The sequence below is a fragment of the Arachis hypogaea genome, chromosome 12 (assembly GCF_003086295.3).
Source record: "Arachis hypogaea cultivar Tifrunner chromosome 12, arahy.Tifrunner.gnm2.J5K5, whole genome shotgun sequence".
Classification (NCBI taxonomy): Eukaryota; Viridiplantae; Streptophyta; class Magnoliopsida; order Fabales; family Fabaceae; genus Arachis; species Arachis hypogaea.
In genome coordinates this window covers 105,461,985-105,480,802 of record NC_092047.1, presented here as the reverse complement: position 1 = coordinate 105,480,802, position 18,818 = coordinate 105,461,985, and the positions used below count along the sequence as shown (strand labels likewise).

The 18,818-nt window shown below is 31.2% G+C and overlaps 1 protein-coding gene and 1 non-coding gene across 2 annotated transcripts; one reads left to right on the top strand and one right to left on the bottom strand.

Annotated features, from left to right (window-relative positions):
* Positions 1-1,833: 1,833 nt before the first annotated feature.
* LOC112728035 (uncharacterized) lies at positions 1,834-5,190 on the bottom strand. The gene has a single exon (XM_025778011.2). The coding sequence runs from the start codon at positions 5,188-5,190 to the stop codon at positions 1,834-1,836; it is 3,357 nt and encodes a 1,118-aa protein (XP_025633796.2).
* A 13,276-nt stretch (positions 5,191-18,466) lies between these two features.
* LOC112731612 (small nucleolar RNA R71) lies at positions 18,467-18,573 on the top strand. Its single transcript, XR_003167384.1, has one exon. It is a non-coding gene; the product is annotated as a small nucleolar RNA R71 (small nucleolar RNA).
* Positions 18,574-18,818: the final 245 nt, after the last annotated feature.

Genomic DNA, 18,818 nt, shown 5'->3' with positions numbered 1-18,818 from the left:
TTATATGTCATAATACAAAAATATTTTAAAACAAATATATTTTTGTACGTAAAGAAAAGATTTTCATGCTGTGTTTATTTAGCGCAAGTCTGAGAACTTTGATTTTTATTCTAGATTAAAATAAAAAAAAAATATTATTTTAATCTTTAATATTTAAATTAAATCTTAATTTAATTAGTTTTTAAAATTTTAAATGTTTTATTTTAGTTCTAAAAAATTTTAAACAAATTTAATGTTATTTTATTTTTAAATTTGATATGAATAATTAACGAAATGAATAATATAAATACTATCAATATTTTTAGTTAAATTATATCTTTTTATTTCTATATGTTAGAGTGTAATAATATAATATCCAAGGGAAATGTGTTAGCTTTTATTATTTTGTACAATTCACTAAAGAAAATGATAAAGTATTTACTATTTAAAGCTTATACGTAAAGTTTGCAAATATTTATTTAATTAAAACTTTTTGAAGCAAGGGATAACAATTTTGTATTTTTAATTTCATAATTTTTTTTACGTTCGAAATTTTGGAGTTTAAGGTTTATGGTGTATGGATGTACAAGAAATAATGTTATTTCTTAAATATCATAGAAGATCTTTCTAATGAGTAATTCTTTTCAGGATCATGCTTAAAAAATATTACTAAATATATAGTACAAAAATATGAATTTAATTTTAACTACATTTTTTAATTAAGTGTTATCAAAATTTTATAACCGCTATATCAACTATAATAATAACTACTATAAAATACACCTATTCGTTATTATTGCAAACATTAAATTTTAGAGAAAAAATATGGATTAATAATTATGATAGTAATAATAAAGTCTTGAGCCTTCTTGGGTAACTATAATTTTTTATTGGTATTCATTGTTATTCAATGTTATTTTATTCTTCAAAAAAATTGATTTTTTTTATCAATAAGCAACCAATACTTTTTTATAATAACAACTCAAATTCTTAACCCTCGTTATGTTATAATTGTTTAATTTATCCACTTTTTGTGGGATGATTATTGACTATAAAAAAAAATGAACTTTAGACAAAATTTTTTTTAAAGAATAATGCTAGAAAGATAATAATATAAAATTATTTTATTTAATTTAATATTTATAATTTTATATATAATAAATATTATTTTTATTTAAAAAATAATTAATAAATATAAAATAATTTTTTTTGATTAATTTGGGTTGGTTTTTATTATTTTTTAGACATTTTCGTTTCGTAAAAAGATAAAAACTTAAATGCAGAAAGCCAAGAGCCGTTAAATAGTAATTTAATCAAATCTATCAAATTATTTAACGATTTTCGACTATCAAATTTACGTAAAGTTACCTCAATGCAATTCATTGATTTACAGGACACTTATAATAACACATGCAGACATTCATGTAATATTGTGCTAGGAGGAGGCCAGCAATTTTTGTATTTTGTAATTATCAATTGGCTATCAATAGGGTTTTTAATAATGTGAAATTACATCCAATAATAGAATATTACTCACTTTTCTTTTGATGGTTAAGTGCTGGTCACAAAATAAAAAAATTAATGGCCCTCTAGACTTTCTCTATATAACACACGCAAATTAAACATTCGTGTAATCAATCTCTCTTCACTTCTGAGGCTAACTCTAAAAGAAAAACTTCAAATAAAACTATCATGGTCATAACTCATACGGCCTACCAACGGCTAGCTTCAACCTAACTAACACAGTTCTTATTTTTATACTGATCACACACAAATTAAAGGAAGATAAGAAAAAAAGAAAAGAAAAGAAAACAACAACATACATACATCATACAAATGAAAGTGAAACAACAATCAATAAGGCTTCCACCTTAAAGATCTATATCTCTTCCCACCACGACGTTCATATACAAAATCAAGTTGAGGCACAATCTTGTATAGAGCTTCGTCTACTTTCTTGGAGTACCACAACCTCCATTTCTTCCACAAAATCAGTGGCATCATGAATATTCCAAATCCAAAAGTGAATCCCAACTCTACACTTAACAAACTCCAATTAACTGAACTACTACTATGAGAGTTAGTAGTTTTAGATGATGGTCGTAACAACCCTTGCTCTTCTCCACCACAACCTTGTGTCAATGGAGGTCCACATAACGCTTCATTTCCCACAAATGAATGTGCTCCAAACGATTGAATTTGAGTGCCTGTTGGAATTCTCCCCACAAGATGATTATAGGAGAGATTCATGATGGCAAGAAAAGATAAGCTTGCAAGCTCAGTTGGAATCTCTCCCCTCAGAGAATTCATTGACAAGTCTAAGGATTCAAGATTTCTCAAGTTTCCCAAAGTTGAAGGAATATGGCCTGAGAATGCATTGTGAGACAAGTTAAGAGCATGCAGTGCTTTGAAACTCATGATCTCTTCTGGTATTGGCCCTTCAAATTGGTTTGATGAGAAATCCAATGAAGTGAATGCAATGAGAATCTTTTCCAACTTCATTTGTTGACCTTTGATTACAATGGTAACTGAGTCCTCATACCTACGAAGACTATAAGCCTCCGCATATACATGAGAGAACAAGTGATCTAACACATAAAGTGGCTCAACTGTAACAAGTTTGGCTAACTTCATTTTGCTGCTCTTAGAGAAAATTGTAGTTATAGCATCAAGATTCACTGAATAATTGATGTTGATATCATAAAAATTAAAAGATAAATGTCCAAACCTTGATTTATCTTTATCTTCATCATCAGACATCAATTCTTTCCAAGTCTGAAAGAGTGTTGTTGGTAACATGCCACTAAATTTGTTGTCTGCTACATCAACAATTTGAAGCTTTTCCCAATCGCCAATCACATTGGAGCATCCAATCTGTCCATAGAACTTATTTGACCTTAAAACCATGACGCTTAGCGAAGAAATGTTCTTCAAGAAGCAGGGGAACTCGTCCATTAATTGATTGTTTCCAACATTTAGGACTTGGAGATTTTGGCAGTTAGCCAAAGATTTTGGGAGGCCTCCATTTAAAAGATTTCCATTGAGATCTATAAACCTTAGAGAACATGAAGTTGAGAATAATGTATCTGAAATGTGGCCATTGAGTTTGTTTCCAGCAAGATTTAATAGTTTCAGAGAGCTACTCTTCCTTGTTGTCAAGCACTCAGGAATGTTGCCAATGAAGCCATTATATGAAAGATCAAGCATTCTAAGAGTTGAAATATTGCAAATGGATTCATCGATTTTTCCATAAAAATTGTTGTTTGAGAAAAATATATCAACTGAGTCAGGAATAGAATTACCAATATCTGATGGTGTAATAGAACTGAATCTATTATTTGAGTAGTCCAGATGAACAATATTTTTTGTGAAAATGGGTGCTGGTCCTTGTAATTGATTTCCATGAAGATCAAGGTAGAACAAAATTGAACTAAGATTTTGGAAAGGACCTTCCATATCAGTCAAAAAATTGTTGGAAAGATTCAAGAAGCATAGAATTTCAAGTCTCCAAATCCAATTGGGTATTGTTCCTTCAATTTGGTTGTTGGACAAATCTAAAAAGAGTAAAGAAGACTGATTTATCAAAAATGCAGGAAATACAGTCAACTTACATGAAGCCAACCAAAGATTGATCAACTTGGGGAATGGAAGATCATTGTCATCCACAATTAACAAGTTGTTGTTTGAGAGATCAAGTGTTGCCAAATTTTGTAGCCTTTGAACAACACTCAATTGTATGGTGCCATTGAACTTGTTTGTGGAAAGTTGAAGTAAACTGAGACTTTTCAGTTGAAAGATAGACAAAGGAACACGCCCTTGAAAATTGTTTTCACTTAAATCAAGCATCTCTAATGATGAGGAGGAACCGTTTGGGAACTCTTCAAGTTGGCCATCAAATCTATTGTTAGCAAGAAAGAGCAGCTGCAGAGATGGAAGTGTAAACAAAGATGAAGGAAGTCTTCCATCTAGAGAGTTAACTTCTAAATTAATGCTCACAAGATCTATAAGGCCTTCAAAATGGGTGGGTGAAAGTGTGCCCTTTAGATAATTATGATTAAGATACAAGATTCTCAGAGCCTTGGACCTATTGAAAGATGGAAGAGGACCAGTAAGATTATTGAATGACAAATCAAGATAAACAAGTTCGGCAAGATCAGACAATGAATTGGAAATTGTCTCATTGAATTGGCAATTTGATAGATCTAGTGTTGACAATTGTCTTAACTTGTTAATAGTCTGTGGTAAAGGTCCTGAGAAATTTGTGCGGCTAAGATTCAAGTAATGGAGAGATCTTTGATGTAGAAAGTTTGATAAAGAACCATGAAGGCCTTGATTATCTGACACATCAAGGACATGAAGTGATGAAATTTGGAAGATATTTTTTGGAAAGACTCCACTCAAACCACAACTTCTGAGTTGCAAAGTGGTTAAATTAGACAAATTACCAAGGTACTCAGGAATTGGGCTTGCCAAATTGTTATGGTCTAGTTGAAGTATTGAGAGAGATTGAAGCTTTGTCAATGAAGAATCAAGAGGACCAGAGAGATTGCAAGATGACATACTCAAAACTTGTAGACTTTGTAGGGAAGAAACAGCATGGCACCACTCCTCTCCTTTGGCTGAAATTGCAACACCATCTAGATACAGTTCTTTCATTCTTGTAAAGTTTTGCACAAACTCTACCATGTTTGGCTTCTCAAGTTTCAAACCATGTTTTGACGATGAAGTGATTGTGGTAGACAAATCAAGAGTCTCCAACTTGATCAAGTAAGAGATTTCAGTTGGAATTTGCCCCATGAAACCAGCATTTGACAAATTCAAATACCTGAGATTCTTCAGGTTTTTGAACTCAGAATAAATTTCAAAGTGGAATTCATTATAAGCCAAATTCAAACTCTGCAAATATTGCATGTGGAAGAGACTGCTGAAGTTACCTCCAACTATAGATTCTTGGCTTAAATCTAGATCCACGACATGCCCCTTGTAGCAAGAGACTCCATTCCAGTGGCAACAATCGTGAACATGGTTCCAATGAATTAACTTTTTGGACTGAGTTTGGTTATATACGAGGCTGTTCTTCAAATGGAGCAACAAAGAATGTTGATGACCAAGACAATGGGAAGTAGCAGCATTAATGGTGATGGTAAAGTTCACTAGGCACAAGGGTTCTAGCAAGCAAAGCCATATGATAAGGGTGGTTCTCATCATCATCATTGGAGGGAAGCAACTTATTATTTTTGATAAATGGTTTTTTGCATTTGATTATATGTTATATCCTTCCTTTTATAGATTGCAAATCACATATTATATTCCCTCCTCGTCAAATTAACTATATTTTTTATTTATTCATTTTAAAAGTTAATGTATTTAGATAGAAGAATTTAATTTTGATGCACAGATAGTATAAAATGTTTTACACAATCATTAAATCATATTCATTCTTTTGAATGACCATTCAATGTAAAAAAATAGTTATTTTTATTGATGTAATATTACGTAATTAGATACACGTATAAAACTATTTTAATAAACCAAAAGAAAAAAATAAAACAACCTAATTTGAATAATTGAATTTGAAAAGGAGAGAGTGTGAGTTATGAATAGGATTGGAAGTGAGTCAAGTTAGCTCATAAACCAGCTCGAGTTTTGACTCGTTAATAACTTAATAAGCTAAACTCGTAAGCTGGTGAGCCAAACTTTTACCTGAAATTGAGCTCATCAATTCGTGAGCTGACTCGATTATATATATGTACATACATTTAATCTATACTTTTAATATTATATATATACATATGAAATAGTAATATATATATTGATAGTCTTAATTATTTAAAATTTTATATTTATTTTTTATATATAATTTTGATATAGGACATAAATAAAAAATTTATAATTTATTAATATAATATTATATATTATGTTTCTATTATTTGAGCCAGTTCGTGAGTTTTCGGTGAGCTAAACTTAAACTTAATAGGCTCCATTATTAATAAGTGGAGTCGTGAGCTAAACTCAAATTTCATGAGCTAAATTTAAATTTTGTCTAATTCAAATCAACTCAACTCAATTCCATCCATAGTCATGAATGAAAATCAGCAATGCTTGTTGTTTGGTAGTAATTAAGTCAGCAAATGTATACACATTCTCAGATAGTCCAACTAATTGCATAGGGTTTGATTTTGTTATCCGGTTATGCTGAGCAAAGTCTTCCGGATTGTGATTGTACGAAACAGACAGAGAGTCTTTCCACTTATTCTTCAGTGATGAAACAAACTTTATGACTTTGATTTGGAAATTCAAGATATAGTTCAAGAATAAATAACCCATTAATATTTTAATAGAAAGAATATATTATATTATTAGTTTAATCTCAAAAAGATAAATACATCGAAAACCAATTATTTATTGAATTTAATTTTAATATTAAATAAATATAAAATAATTTTATACGTACATTTACGTAATATCACATTAGTAATATAATTAATTTTTACATTAATATATAAATAGTCATTTAAACAGATAAATATGATTAAACGATAGTATAAAATATTTTATACTGTTAGTATATTAAAATTAAATTTTTGTTTAATTACTATATATAAATTAGTATTTTTAATTTAAGTTTGAGTTCAATTAGGAGTTAATTTTTTTCTGGTCAATAGTAAATTTTTTTAAATTTTAAATTTTAAATTATAAACTCTAAATCTTAAATTTTAAATCCAAAATTCTAACTCTATACCTTAAATTCTCCAAAAATATAAAAATTAAAATGATAGTTTTATAATAAAAAATTAATTAATATTAACTTTGACCGCTTAAAAAAAGAGTCTATGATATTTATGATTATAACTTTGACTACTTAATTTAGTAATTTTTAAAAATTATTATTAAAATTAAAGGCATAATTTTTTATATTTTAATAATATTTTATTTTCAAACTAAAATGTGTTATTAAATAATAAATATTATTATTTTAATCTTAACAATATTTTTTAAATATTATTCGTAATTATTGTGATTATAGACACCGTACCATCCATCACTTATTCTTTATACTACTTATACTTATTAGATCAATTTGGTAAAACTGTACTATTTACAAAAGGGGATTACTCCCTCGTTTTATTACTATACAAGTTAATTTCTTTACATTAAAGAGTACAAATTCCAAAGTTTTAATTTTTTTCCATACATCAATAATATTTCCTCCGTGTATATCGATGCACAACTGTGGAGGAGGAGTAGTCCGCAGATCAGGGTGGATCAATGGTGATAAATTGAGGCAGTGCTTCTTAGTCTTATTATGTGAATGAAAAAGGAACAGTGATTCATGTTTTGAAAAGCAAGGAAAGTAAAATTTGAATCTATGTGAAAGTTCAAATTATTTATTTGTAATTATCAAAGTTTTTTTTTCGATCTAGATAAGTTCAAATTTATTTATTTATTTTTTTTGGTTCGCTGAAGAATTTCATTTTTAGTATTATTATTGGTTCAAATAGTCATATCTATAATTTTAATAAATATCTATCTTTGATAAAAAGAACAACAAAAGAATGAAAAAATAATGTTCAAGTTACATCAGGTGAATGTCGTAAAATTAAAGTCACCCAAAGTTTGGACTTTAAAAGTGAAAGCAAAATTCATGGATAATGATTGATTGAACGAGTGAAAAATCAAAGTAAGAAAATTGGATATACATTCTTGAAAAGTTTTCTATGAGGAGAAAAAAGTAACTACCTGATGCAATGGACGATGCCATCAACATTTTTTAAGTCAATGCCGTATAAATTAAACGAAAAGACTTGATCAATTTAATGAAATATCTTTTTGTCCGTCACAATTTAAAGGGAGGGTGGTAATGGTTGGAGCCTTCAATGCAATCAAGAGCCATAAAGAGAAATAGGAGATATCCTTCCATTTGCTAATTCAATTTATAATTTTAATAATTTTATTAATGACAATCAATTAATAGACCTTGTCATGATAGGTCATGAGTTCACGTGGTCAAATACACGAGCTGGTGAGGAGCTAATAACAAAAAGATTAGATCGTTGTCTATCTGATTTGACATGAAAAGAGTAGTATAATAAGATCAATGACGAATGCAAAAAATTTATGTTAGAGGGACAAAAATAATATATATTACTATCAAAAGATATATTAATTCAAATTTTAAAAAATAAAAGTGTACATTAATTATTTAAATAAAAAAACCAAAAATTATATATAATAAAATAGAATGAAAGATATTTTTTAAATATTTTTTATTATTATTTCTATAAATAAAAAATATATTTTAAATTAGTAAATTGATCAATTAATTTTAGAAATTTATATACAATATAATTACATATAATAAAATAGAACGAAAGATAAATAAATAAATAATAAGGATCACTAAATTGAGAATTAAATAAAATATATAAATTTATGAAGAGAATGAAAAATTAGATTAATACCTAAACTATAAATGTTTAAATTAAGATTTGTAATTGAAAATATCAAAAAGAGAAACAATGAAATTAAAAGATATATAGAGTTATAGAGAGTTATATAAAAAAATAGAGAATTTAAAATTTATCTTTTGATGAAAAGAAGATTACCACTAGAAAAGGAATAGAAAAAGAAGGTTGAAACTAATAAGAGGATTTAAAAGAATAAAGGAGTGATGACGGCTGAAATTTGAGAATGGAAAAAGATTAAATTTAATTAGGTTAATTAATAGTTAAAATGATAGAAAGAAAAAGTGGGTTTAGAACTTTAAATAATTTGGCTAAGTTTATTTATAATGGGGTCATTTAAAATTTAAAATGAGGGCATATTATATATGTATATTTTTTTTTAAAAAAAAGTGGGGGCAAGTACCCCCTCATGCTACTACATGGGTCCATCCCTGTATGGGATGGTTGTGGTTAGAAGACAAGCAGAAAATGGTTCAAACCATACTCCTTTAATCCTAGATTTAGACTCTCGACCTGAAAGACCAAAAGAAAATTCAAGTTCTAGGATAGATGGTGTGACGAAGAGAAGGTAAAGAGGATTGTGAAAGACGTTTAGGGGCTAACCATTGAAGGCTCCTCGATGTACTCTCTAGCCTAGAAGCTCAAGTAATGCCAGCACAGACTAGTACAGTGGCAGCAACAATCTCGGTCCAATTTTAAAATACTAATAGAATAAATAACCTATGAAATAGTAATATATATATTGATAGTCTTAATTATTTAAAATTTTATATTTATTTTTTATATATAATTTTGATATAGGACATAAATAAAAAATTTATAATTTATTAATATAATATTATATATTATGTTTCTATTATTTGAGCCAGTTCGTGAGTTTTCGGTGAGCTAAACTTAAACTTAATAGGCTCCATTATTAATAAGTGGAGTCGTGAGCTAAACTCAAATTTCATGAGCTAAATTTAAATTTTGTCTAATTCAAATCAACTCAACTCAATTCCATCCATAGTCATGAATGAAAATCAGCAATGCTTGTTGTTTGGTAGTAATTAAGTCAGCAAATGTATACACATTCTCAGATAGTCCAACTAATTGCATAGGGTTTGATTTTGTTATCCGGTTATGCTGAGCAAAGTCTTCCGGATTGTGATTGTACGAAACAGACAGAGAGTCTTTCCACTTATTCTTCAGTGATGAAACAAACTTTATGACTTTGATTTGGAAATTCAAGATATAGTTCAAGAATAAATAACCCATTAATATTTTAATAGAAAGAATATATTATATTATTAGTTTAATCTCAAAAAGATAAATACATCGAAAACCAATTATTTATTGAATTTAATTTTAATATTAAATAAATATAAAATAATTTTATACGTACATTTACGTAATATCACATTAGTAATATAATTAATTTTTACATTAATATATAAATAGTCATTTAAACAGATAAATATGATTAAACGATAGTATAAAATATTTTATACTGTTAGTATATTAAAATTAAATTTTTGTTTAATTACTATATATAAATTAGTATTTTTAATTTAAGTTTGAGTTCAATTAGGAGTTAATTTTTTTCTGGTCAATAGTAAATTTTTTTAAATTTTAAATTTTAAATTATAAACTCTAAATCTTAAATTTTAAATCCAAAATTCTAACTCTATACCTTAAATTCTCCAAAAATATAAAAATTAAAATGATAGTTTTATAATAAAAAATTAATTAATATTAACTTTGACCGCTTAAAAAAAGAGTCTATGATATTTATGATTATAACTTTGACTACTTAATTTAGTAATTTTTAAAAATTATTATTAAAATTAAAGGCATAATTTTTTATATTTTAATAATATTTTATTTTCAAACTAAAATGTGTTATTAAATAATAAATATTATTATTTTAATCTTAACAATATTTTTTAAATATTATTCGTAATTATTGTGATTATAGACACCGTACCATCCATCACTTATTCTTTATACTACTTATACTTATTAGATCAATTTGGTAAAACTGTACTATTTACAAAAGGGGATTACTCCCTCGTTTTATTACTATACAAGTTAATTTCTTTACATTAAAGAGTACAAATTCCAAAGTTTTAATTTTTTTCCATACATCAATAATATTTCCTCCGTGTATATCGATGCACAACTGTGGAGGAGGAGTAGTCCGCAGATCAGGGTGGATCAATGGTGATAAATTGAGGCAGTGCTTCTTAGTCTTATTATGTGAATGAAAAAGGAACAGTGATTCATGTTTTGAAAAGCAAGGAAAGTAAAATTTGAATCTATGTGAAAGTTCAAATTATTTATTTGTAATTATCAAAGTTTTTTTTTTCGATCTAGATAAGTTCAAATTTATTTATTTATTTTTTTTGGTTCGCTGAAGAATTTCATTTTTAGTATTATTATTGGTTCAAATAGTCATATCTATAATTTTAATAAATATCTATCTTTGATAAAAAGAACAACAAAAGAATGAAAAAATAATGTTCAAGTTACATCAGGTGAATGTCGTAAAATTAAAGTCACCCAAAGTTTGGACTTTAAAAGTGAAAGCAAAATTCATGGATAATGATTGATTGAACGAGTGAAAAATCAAAGTAAGAAAATTGGATATACATTCTTGAAAAGTTTTCTATGAGGAGAAAAAAGTAACTACCTGATGCAATGGACGATGCCATCAACATTTTTTAAGTCAATGCCGTATAAATTAAACGAAAAGACTTGATCAATTTAATGAAATATCTTTTTGTCCGTCACAATTTAAAGGGAGGGTGGTAATGGTTGGAGCCTTCAATGCAATCAAGAGCCATAAAGAGAAATAGGAGATATCCTTCCATTTGCTAATTCAATTTATAATTTTAATAATTTTATTAATGACAATCAATTAATAGACCTTGTCATGATAGGTCATGAGTTCACGTGGTCAAATACACGAGCTGGTGAGGAGCTAATAACAAAAAGATTAGATCGTTGTCTATCTGATTTGACATGAAAAGAGTAGTATAATAAGATCAATGACGAATGCAAAAAATTTATGTTAGAGGGACAAAAATAATATATATTACTATCAAAAGATATATTAATTCAAATTTTAAAAATAAAAGTGTACATTAATTATTTAAATAAAAAAACCAAAAATTATATATAATAAAATAGAATGAAAGATATTTTTTAAATATTTTTTATTATTATTTCTATAAATAAAAAATATATTTTAAATTAGTAAATTGATCAATTAATTTTAGAAATTTATATACAATATAATTACATATAATAAAATAGAACGAAAGATAAATAAATAAATAATAAGGATCACTAAATTGAGAATTAAATAAAATATATAAATTTATGAAGAGAATGAAAAATTAGATTAATACCTAAACTATAAATGTTTAAATTAAGATTTGTAATTGAAAATATCAAAAAGAGAAACAATGAAATTAAAAGATATATAGAGTTATAGAGAGTTATATAAAAAAAATAGAGAATTTAAAATTTATCTTTTGATGAAAAGAAGATTACCACTAGAAAAGGAATAGAAAAAGAAGGTTGAAACTAATAAGAGGATTTAAAAGAATAAAGGAGTGATGACGGCTGAAATTTGAGAATGGAAAAAGATTAAATTTAATTAGGTTAATTAATAGTTAAAATGATAGAAAGAAAAAGTGGGTTTAGAACTTTAAATAATTTGGCTAAGTTTATTTATAATGGGGTCATTTAAAATTTAAAATGAGGGCATATTATATATGTATATTTTTTTTTAAAAAAAAGTGGGGGCAAGTACCCCCTCATGCTACTACATGGGTCCATCCCTGTATGGGATGGTTGTGGTTAGAAGACAAGCAGAAAATGGTTCAAACCATACTCCTTTAATCCTAGATTTAGACTCTCGACCTGAAAGACCAAAAGAAAATTCAAGTTCTAGGATAGATGGTGTGACGAAGAGAAGGTAAAGAGGATTGTGAAAGACGTTTAGGGGCTAACCATTGAAGGCTCCTCGATGTACTCTCTAGCCTAGAAGCTCAAGTAATGCCAGCACAGACTAGTACAGTGGCAGCAACAATCTCGGTCCAATTTTAAAATACTAATAGAATAAATAACCTTGCAGCTGGAAGCAAAAAAGGACGAGGGTTTCTTTGAAGGCAACGAGTTAATTGAACTTGAGAACATATTAGAGGCAAAGATGAAGAGAGAAGAAAGTTATTGAAGGGAGAAGTCTAGATGTAAATGATTGAACAAAGGAGACATCAACATAAAGTTCTTCCATCAAAGGTTCTAATCTAGAAACTGGAAAAATAAAATCTGGGGACTAATTGGAGAAGATGGAGAAGTCGTTTCTGATCCAGCGAGTATAGCGAGGGTGGCTAAATCCTATTTTCAGAAGATTTTTATGGCTACCAACCAAGCTGATCCGAGAATATTTTTTGAGAATTTCAGACCTACAGTTACAACTAATATGAATCGTAGGCTATTTGGTGTGGAATTTACAACCACAAACTAACCGGCAAGTGCACCGCGTCGTACCAAGTAATACCTCAGGTGAGTGAGGGTCAATCCCACGAGGATTGATGGACTAAGCAACAATGGTTAAATGATTTACTTAGTTAGACAAACAGAAAATAGTATTTGAGAGTTCAAAGAGTATTAAACAGTAAACTCAGAATATCATAAGACAGGTAATAAATAAGTTGGGAATAATATATGGAGAAACAGTTAAGGTTTCAGAGTTATCTATTTTTCGGATTGACTTTTCTTAATAACTATTTTAATCATGCAAGATTTAATTCATGGCAAACTATATGTGACTAGACCCTAATTCCTTAGACCATTCTAGTCTCCTCTAATTCTCATTAACCGTCAATTCCTTGGTCAATTAATTCCAATTAGAGGGTGAAATTCAATTCTAGTTTATATGCCACAGAAATCCTAACTACCCAAATATAAGAGGATTATATGTCACGTATCCCGTTAAGTCCAGATAATTAGAATTTAGGAGAAATTATTTTCAAGCTGTTGTTCAAGTAAAGAGCTTTTTCAAGTTATACAAGAACTCAATTAGAAAGAGGGTCATACTTTCGTTCCACCCAAATTCATAAGATAAAGAACGAAAACAATTCTTGAAATATAAATTAGTACATGAATTAAAGTAGAAAAATAATAGTATCAATCCATACAATAAACAGAGCTCCTAACCTTAACAATGGAGGTTTAGTTGCTCATGGTTCAGAGAGAAAATAAGGATTATAAATTGGGCTGAGGTGGAATGAAAAGTTAACTAATTGGAATAATGTTGGAATCCTCCGAAGGGAAGTTCCTTTTTTCTTTTATATCTAATCCTAATTAATTTAAAATCTATTCTCTAAAACTAAAATAATATCTTTTCCTATTTTAAATTAAAAATACAGTTTTAAATTAGAATTAATAAATTAGCGTTTTCTGCATGTGGCGCATGTCACGCGTACGCGTCAGTCACGCGTACGCGTCGATGGTCTTCTTCGCGTGTCACGCATACGCGTCAGGTACGCGCATGCGTCGCTGAACAAATCTCCAAATCACGCGCACGCGTTAGGTACGCGTACGCGTCGCGGTGCAAATCTTCAAATCACGCGCACGCGTCAGGTACGCGCACGCGTCGCTCCTCGCTGTCATCTCCTTTAATTCTTGTGCTGATTCTATTTGTGCAAGCTTCCTCTCCATTCTCTAAGCCATTCCTGATTTATATAGCTTTCTTCTCTTTTTCTGCGGAAGCTCCATCAAATCTAACCAAATGCTACATAAAATAAATAGAATTGCACAAGAATCAAAGTAGCATCCATAGTGGCTAAAAGATAATTAATTCTTGATAAAACTTAACAAATTAAATACAAATTCATTAGGAAAAGATAGGAAAGATGCTCACGCATCACAACACCAAACTTGAATTGTTGCTTGTCCTCAAGCAACCAAACTAATATAGGCTTAGAATGTGAATTTGCATGAGAATGAGAGTTCGATTAAGCTCATGTCTCTTCTTACAGTGGGGTCTACAATTGCAATCTTGAATAGTTTTGGCATCTCTCTCTCCTTTGAATCAGAAGGATGTCACTGTCATTCGGAATTAGAATCCGGATAATATTATGAAGTCTCTAGTCTTTTGTAACTCGATTTAACCCTTGAACACATCAATTTTTCTTTAATTCTCTTTTCTTTGGTGCTTTGCACCTTGAGCCTAGCCGTGACTTTAAATGTTTTGTCTCAAGCTTTACTTGACACAGAAACACCACAAGCACTTAACTGGAGAACTCTCTTTAAGTTCTGATTTTTCTTTCAGCTACTCCCAGACAGTGGTGCTCAAAGCCTTTGGCATATTCTGCTAATTGCAATTGATCTCGACTCTAAATGTTTTGTCTCAAGGATTACTTGACACAAGAACACCACAAGCATATGACTAGGGAAACAACTCTTTGAGCTTTTAATCATGTCTGACCTCCCTAGTTATTGATGCTCAGAGCCTTGGACCTTGCTTTTTATTTTTTTCTATTTTTTTTCTCTTTGCTATTTCTTTTGCTTCAAGGATTAAACTTTTACTTATTGCAGAGACTTCATAATAGTTCTCTAAATTCCTGTTCCTTGTACATCAACATTCTTTGATTTAAATTTAAATATGCACTATTCATGTCATGCATTCAAAGTCACAGAAAATACCACCACATTTGAATAAATGAGACTACTCTAAAAATTAAACTCAATTTCTCATGCATTACATCGCCTTTTTCTTCTTTCTTTTTGATTTCAAGCTCAGTGGTTGATACATGAGACACCTTTCAGACTTAAAGCAACTAACAGAAATTTTAAAAATAACAGAACTAAACTAGAACCTAAGAATTTATCTAATAAAGGATCATGTAATAAACAAGACAAAATAAACAGAAAACTGGAATATAACATAGTAAAAGCGGGAAGGAATGTAGAATGAAAAGAATTCAACCACCTCAGTTATGTTGGTGGCCATCCCATTCCTCCGGCTATGCTCCTCAGTGAAGATGATTTGCCTCCCTTTGGTCCCATAGAAAAGCTATAAGCGAAGCGACAATACCAAACTTAAAGGTTTGCTTGTCCTCAAGCAAAGAAGAACTGAAAACAGAGAGGGACATAAAAAACATATAAAAAAAATTAGTATAATGAAAGAAGAATAAAAAGATAAAAGAACAAGAGAGAATTAGGATTGGGGGGTGGATGATTTGAAATCAGGCACTGATTTGGTTTAATTAGGCGTCGCATGCAACGCGTACGCGTGAGGCACGCGTATGCATGGATTGCACTAATATCAAGCGACGCGTACGCGTCTGGGACGCGTACGTGTGGATGGTCAGGATTGGAAAACGACGTGCACGCGTCAGGGACGCGTGCGCGTGATGGGACTTGTGCTCCCAGCACCATTCCAGCCCCACACCATCATAACTCTCTGGTCATGCACCCATTTACGCCGTTTTTCAGGGTCACGCGGACGCGTCAGGGATGCGCACGCGTGGATGGCTAAAAGCGCAAACGATGCGCACGCGTGAGGTACGCGTACGCGTGGGCTTGTTTGTGCACAAAATATAGTTCCAGCGCCACTCCTGCTCAACTCTCCATTCACTTTTATTTTTCACGCACACACATATGACGCGTACACGTCAGCGACGCTTGCGCGTCGTGTGCTCGTTTTTTTCGAAGTGTTCGGGTTTCTGTTCTAAAATAGCTGCATGATCAGAACACACTTAAAACGAAAGGAAAACAGTAAAAACTCAATAAAAATCAAATAAATGAGAAAATCACTACTACAAAAAATAACTAAGGATACGAAATTATCGGGTTACCTCCCGACAAGCTCTTCTTTACCGTCACTAGCTTGACGGTCAGCTCTTCTAAGGAGGAGGATCATAGGGGCTCAGCTCTTCACCCCTTACTTTGAACTTCTTTCCTGTGTCTCCATAAATTAGCTTAATATGCTCTAGAGAGAGGATTCTGTTTACTGTATAAATCGACACTGGCTTGCTAGTCAACACCACTTTCATTCCTGGGGAGAAACCTTCAGTGGGGATCTTTTTGTTCTCCATCCCCTGGGTACTTTCTTCTTTTTGGGAACTTCTTCCTTGGTGGATGATGCATTCCCGACACCAAACTTAGGTTTGATGTCAGGAGGAATTTTATTGATTGTCACCAAAGGAGGTTTGAGTTGTAGATTCTGCTGTGCATCATCAGGGGGTTCTTGAAGGTTTGGATCAATAAGCTCAGTCTGCATGCACCTCTCTTTTTCACCTGCTGAATGTATATCTTTGAAGACATGAAAGACCAGTTGCTCATTATGCACTCTAAGCACTAATTCACCTTCTTCCACATCAATCAAAGCTCTTCCAATGGCTAGGAATGGTCTTCCTATAATTATAGAGGCATTCTCATTCTCCCATGTGTCAAGAATCACAAAATCTGTTGGGAGGAAGAACTTACCCACTTTGACCAAGATATTCTCCACTAATCCATATGCAGGCTTCATAGATTTGTCTGCCATCTGTAATGCTATCTTTGTGGATTGTGCCTCTTGAATTTGCAGTTTCTTCATCACAGCTAAGGGCATTAGATTTATGCTTGCCCCCAGATCACATAGGGCTTTCTCAAAGGATGTGTTCCCAATGGTGCATGGAATTTGAAAGCTCCCTGGATCCGACATCTTCCTTGGCAAGTTATTCTGAATGATGGCATTGCATTCTTTAGTCAGGACCACTGTCTCATCTCCCTTTAAAGGCTTCTTCTTTGACAACAACTCCTTCATGAACTTGACATAGAGAGGCATTTGTTCCAAAACCTCAGCAAAAGGAATATTGATTTGCAACTTTCTGAAGACTTCCAAGAACTTTGAAAACTGCTTGTCCTTGGTCTCCTTTTGAAGTCTCTGAGGATATGGCATTTTAGGCTTGTACTCAGGAGCCTTTGGCAATGTAGGATAAGTGTCAAGAGAGTCTGGGAATGGATTGTCTGCACACTTTGGAGGGACGTGCTCTACTTCTTCCTTCTTCTCATCTGGAGCTTCTTTTTCAACTAACTCTCCATTGACTTTGGTCTTAGAGCCAGCTACTTTACCACTTCTCAATTGAATAACCTTGCAATATTCTTTTTCAACTGGCTTCTCATTAACTTGTGCTTTCGTACTTGCCACTTGTCCACTTATCAAGGTGATAGCCTTGCATTCATCTCTTGAATTTGGAATTGTGTTACCAGGAAGGCTATTAGTGGTCCTCTGATCAATTTTATTAACTTTTGTGGCTAGTTGACCCATCTGAATCTCCAAGTTCTTGATGGATGCTCTGGTTTCGTGCACAAAACCCCTCATCATCTCCCAATTAGAATCTTCTTAGGATTTAGAATTTGCCTACGGAGGTGATTGTTGTTGATGAGACCAAAATTGGTTGTTATTGTGATTGTTCTATTGGAAACCACCCTGAGAATTATTATTAAAATTTTGTGGCCTCTGAGGTTGCTCCCTCTACCTAAAATTTGGGTTATTTCTCCACTCCTGATTGTAGGTCATAGAGTATGGATCATTGTTGGGATTTCTAGGAGCACTCCCCATGTAATTGACCTGTTCAGAAAAAGATTGAGTATAATCATAATTATCATTTTACACAAAATTACCTGTCATGTCATAAGAGACCTCTTGAGGTGGGTTTTAGGTGTTGATAGCTGAGACTTGCATGCCACCCATCTGCTGAGTAAGTAGATTTATTTGCTGAGACATAAGCTTGTTCTGAGAAAGAATAGCATTAACAGCTTCCATTTCCAACACACCTCTCTTCTGAGAAGTCTATGAGTTCACAGAATTTCTGTTAGATAAGTATAAATATTGGTTGCTAGCAACCAACTCAATAAACTCAATAGTCACCTCCGGTGTCTTCTTCTTGTGCAGTGAACCACCTGCAGAATTATCTAAGCACATCTTGGACATTTCACCTAAACCTTCATAAAAGATATCTAGTTGGGTCCATTTGGAGAACATGTCCGGAGGGCATTGCCTAGTGAGTAGCTTGTACCTCTCCCAAACTTCATAAATAGTTTCACCATCCTTCTGCCTGAAGGTCTGAACCTCCATCCTAAGCTTAGTCAGCTTCTTTGGTGGGAAAAATTTAGTAAGAAACTCAGTAACAACCTTGTCCCAAGTATCCAAACTCTCCTTGAGTTGGGAATCTAGCCATAGCTTTGCTCCATCCCTCAAAGCAAACAGGAAGAGCATGAGTTTGTATACATCTGGGTTCACTCCATTTGTCTTCACAGTATCACAAATCTGCAGAAAATTAGAAATAAATTGATTCGGGTCTTCGTGGGGAAGACCATGATATTGGCAGT